This window comes from Rutidosis leptorrhynchoides, chromosome 3 (genome assembly GCF_046630445.1).
Source record: "Rutidosis leptorrhynchoides isolate AG116_Rl617_1_P2 chromosome 3, CSIRO_AGI_Rlap_v1, whole genome shotgun sequence".
NCBI classification, from domain to species: Eukaryota; Viridiplantae; Streptophyta; class Magnoliopsida; order Asterales; family Asteraceae; genus Rutidosis; species Rutidosis leptorrhynchoides.
Window position 1 is genome coordinate 174680210 of NC_092335.1, and position 3282 is coordinate 174683491.

The 3282-nt window shown below is 35.6% G+C and overlaps 1 protein-coding gene across 1 annotated transcript; it reads left to right on the top strand.

Annotated features, from left to right (window-relative positions):
* Positions 1 to 670: 670 nt before the first annotated feature.
* Positions 671 to 2339, top strand: LOC139897026 (cytochrome P450 89A2-like). Its single transcript, XM_071879670.1, has one exon. The coding sequence runs from the start codon at positions 671 to 673 to the stop codon at positions 2207 to 2209; it is 1539 nt and encodes a 512-aa protein (XP_071735771.1). The 3' UTR covers positions 2210 to 2339.
* The last annotated feature ends 943 nt before the right edge of the window (positions 2340 to 3282 follow it).

Sequence of the window (3282 nt, forward strand, 5' to 3'; positions counted from 1 at the left end):
ATAGTAAATTAATTAATTTCTTTTCATTTACTATTTATATGAATAGTAAATGAATTAATTTCGATTTACTATTTTGTTACTTGAGTAATATATATACATTATATATATTTTATTTGACGTCTCAATGTATATGTGTGTGACCCCGAAGGCTCAAATGAAGTTGGCCATATAGTTATATGTTGTACTTTGCACATTAATCCTACACCAATCACTCCCTCAAAAGTTCCGACCAAGTATTCTTCGAGTAGTGATTTTTGCAACCTTGTAATTTATCAATACCAGAACTAACGAAATGGAATTTGCTCGACTACACCGAGTAAAACAGGCTAAAAAACTACCGTAATATCAACACATATGATTCCCGAAATTGGAGATCATCATTTATCACACATTCATCGTTTCACTATTTTCCTCTTGTATGATATGGTGCTAGTTTTCTTAATGAGTTGGTTTATTGTAAATTTTATTATTTTCTATTGACGTGACACACTTTCAACTTTTACTTGGTAAAAATTCATAGAATAGTCAATTATAATTTCTATAAAATAAGTTCATCAATCAAGTTTGACCAAATCAGTGTTACTTATGATTTAAGTAAATATACACTTTAAAAGTATACTTAGACAAACTAATAGCAATCACTTTTCTGAGTTTCTCCAATCAGTTGACCATGGATACCTGGTTCGTTATTGTCGTTACCATCTGCTTGGGTGCCCTGATCAGATCCATTTTACTCCTGCTCAAGGCCCCCACCACCAACCAGTTGCCCCCAGGCCCATCCATACTTCACACCACCTTCCTACTTTTAACCAATTCCCCCAGAAACTTCGAACCAGTTCTCGTAAACCTTAAAGCCAAGTACGGACCATTTTTCACTCTTTCTGTCGGCTTTCAATCAACGATCTTCATCGCCAGCCATTCTCTCGCCTATGAACTCCTCGTTCAAAAAGGCGCCATTTTTTCCGACCGTCTTAAATCCCTCCCTATACTTAACATCTCCTCAGCTGCATATGGACCCACTTGGCGTCTCTTTAGAAGAAATCTGGCGTCCAATATCATGCATCCATCACGCATCAAATCATACTCGTGGGCCCGCAAGTATGTCCTTCGTGTATTGATTGATCGCCTAAATCAAACTCAAGAGAGTGAAGGGAAACAGGGCGTCAAGGTGGTTGACCATTTCCATTATACCATGTTTAGTCTATCAATGTTGTTGTGCTTTGGAGAGAAGTTAGATGAAAGTCAAATCAACGAGTTCGCTAAGGCACAACAAGAGATGTTGTCAGCAGTCGTTTCAGGTCGTTTTATAGTGCTCACGATGTTCCCGAAATTGGGGACGATTTTGTTTCGAAACAGATGGAAGGAGTTTGAAAAATTAAACAATAATAGAGAACGAATATTGATTCCAATCATTAATTCTCGAATTGATTCCAAATTAAGCGACGAGCAAACGGTGGCTTATATTGACACGTTGACGAATCTAAATCTTCCTAAAGAAGAAGGTAAAATGGAGAATAATCAAAAGTTGACTAAAAAAGATATGGTGACTATGTGTAGCGAGTTCATTAGTGCTGGTTCAGACACCACCGTTACAGCTTTGCAATGGATTATGGCGAATCTTGTAAAGCACCCGCAGATTCAGAAGAAATTGTATGATGAAATTGTTTCAATTGTTGGGTTACCACTAAAAGGGGAGGAGATAAAATCGGTTATAAACGAAGAGGAATTAAAGAAAATGTTGTACTTGAAAGCGGTGGTTTTAGAAGGGTTGAGGAGACACCCACCGGCTCATTTAGTGTTGCCACATAAGGTCATGAAAGAAGTAGAGGTTCAAGGGTATGTAATTCCACAAGGTGCAGCCGTTAATTTTATGGTGGGTGAGATTGGTTTGGATCCAACGGTGTGGGATGATCCGATGGAGTTTAAGCCGGAACGGTTTTTGGTGAATGATGGTGCGTTTGATATAAGTGGAAGTAGAGGGATAAAGATGATGCCGTTTGGTGCTGGAAGAAGGGTGTGTCCGGGTCTCGATTTGGCTCTGCTTCATTTGGAATATTTTGTTGCGAATTTGATTTGGTATTTTCATTGGGGCGTTCCGAATGGTTATAACGTTGATTTTTCTGAGAAGACTCAGGTTACTGTGGCAATGAAGAATCCTTTGAGAACACAATTATCTGCAAGGGCTGAAAATGAAATGAAGGTTATATAGACATGTGTAGCAATACTTTTCACTGTAAATAAATAAGAACACAACTTGAACTTTTTGTATAATTGCCATTGTAATATATATCTGTTTGATATTATATGATTGATGACCACAATCATGCATGTTTACTACAGTCGATATATCATAAAACTTAACTTCTGTAACGGCTTTCCACCTTTGTAATAGTATTGTTTGCCTATGATTCTATGATTACGTAAAGATTCGGATTAAAGTTAGATAGTTTAGCCAAGTAGACAATACAGAAGATTCATAGAAAATCAATATAATTCAAAGTTAACTGAATCAATCATCAATCATCAATCATTAATATAATAACATATAGGATTCATTACCATCAAATCTTCAATATCGATCTGCACTATCAATGTGTCAGCCTAATACAAAATTCATACCATCTACTAATATACAAGTGGAATCACCACTCAAAGATTACTTCAAAAGTTCAAGAATCTTGAATTCATTAATTTTTATACTAATGTACATAGAAAATAAAAAATACTACTTTATAACCCAAGAACAAAATTTCTAGTTTAGCGGTGCCAAGTGGCACTTGGAGTTCCCCCAAACACTTCAGTAGGAAATCAATAACAAACAAAAATCATATCCCAATGAAGTGTTCGGAGGATCTCTGAGTTACACTTAACGTTTTCCTTCTTTTGTATCACTTTATTTATTTTCAAATGTTGTGTTTGATGAATTAAACATGTCATATTTACAACTATATATAGAGATGAAAAAAGTGTTCAGATAGTGAGGATGATGCATCAGAAGCTTGAACATTGACGGCTTTCGGTATTCATTTAAAGACACATGTTCAAAAAGTTTCACATACATAAGAACAATCTGAATAGCGAGCAATCATGGTGAGGACCATGTGTATATTAGATGCTGATTCTATATCTATATGTTGCATATATACCATTTCTTCATCTATCCCTTAAACATGACTAGGTTCAAATCCCTACTTCCAAAACTCTACACACACATAATATTTATGAATTGTGTATACCATATGGTCCATATACACGTATAGATATATAACAACCATCATATTT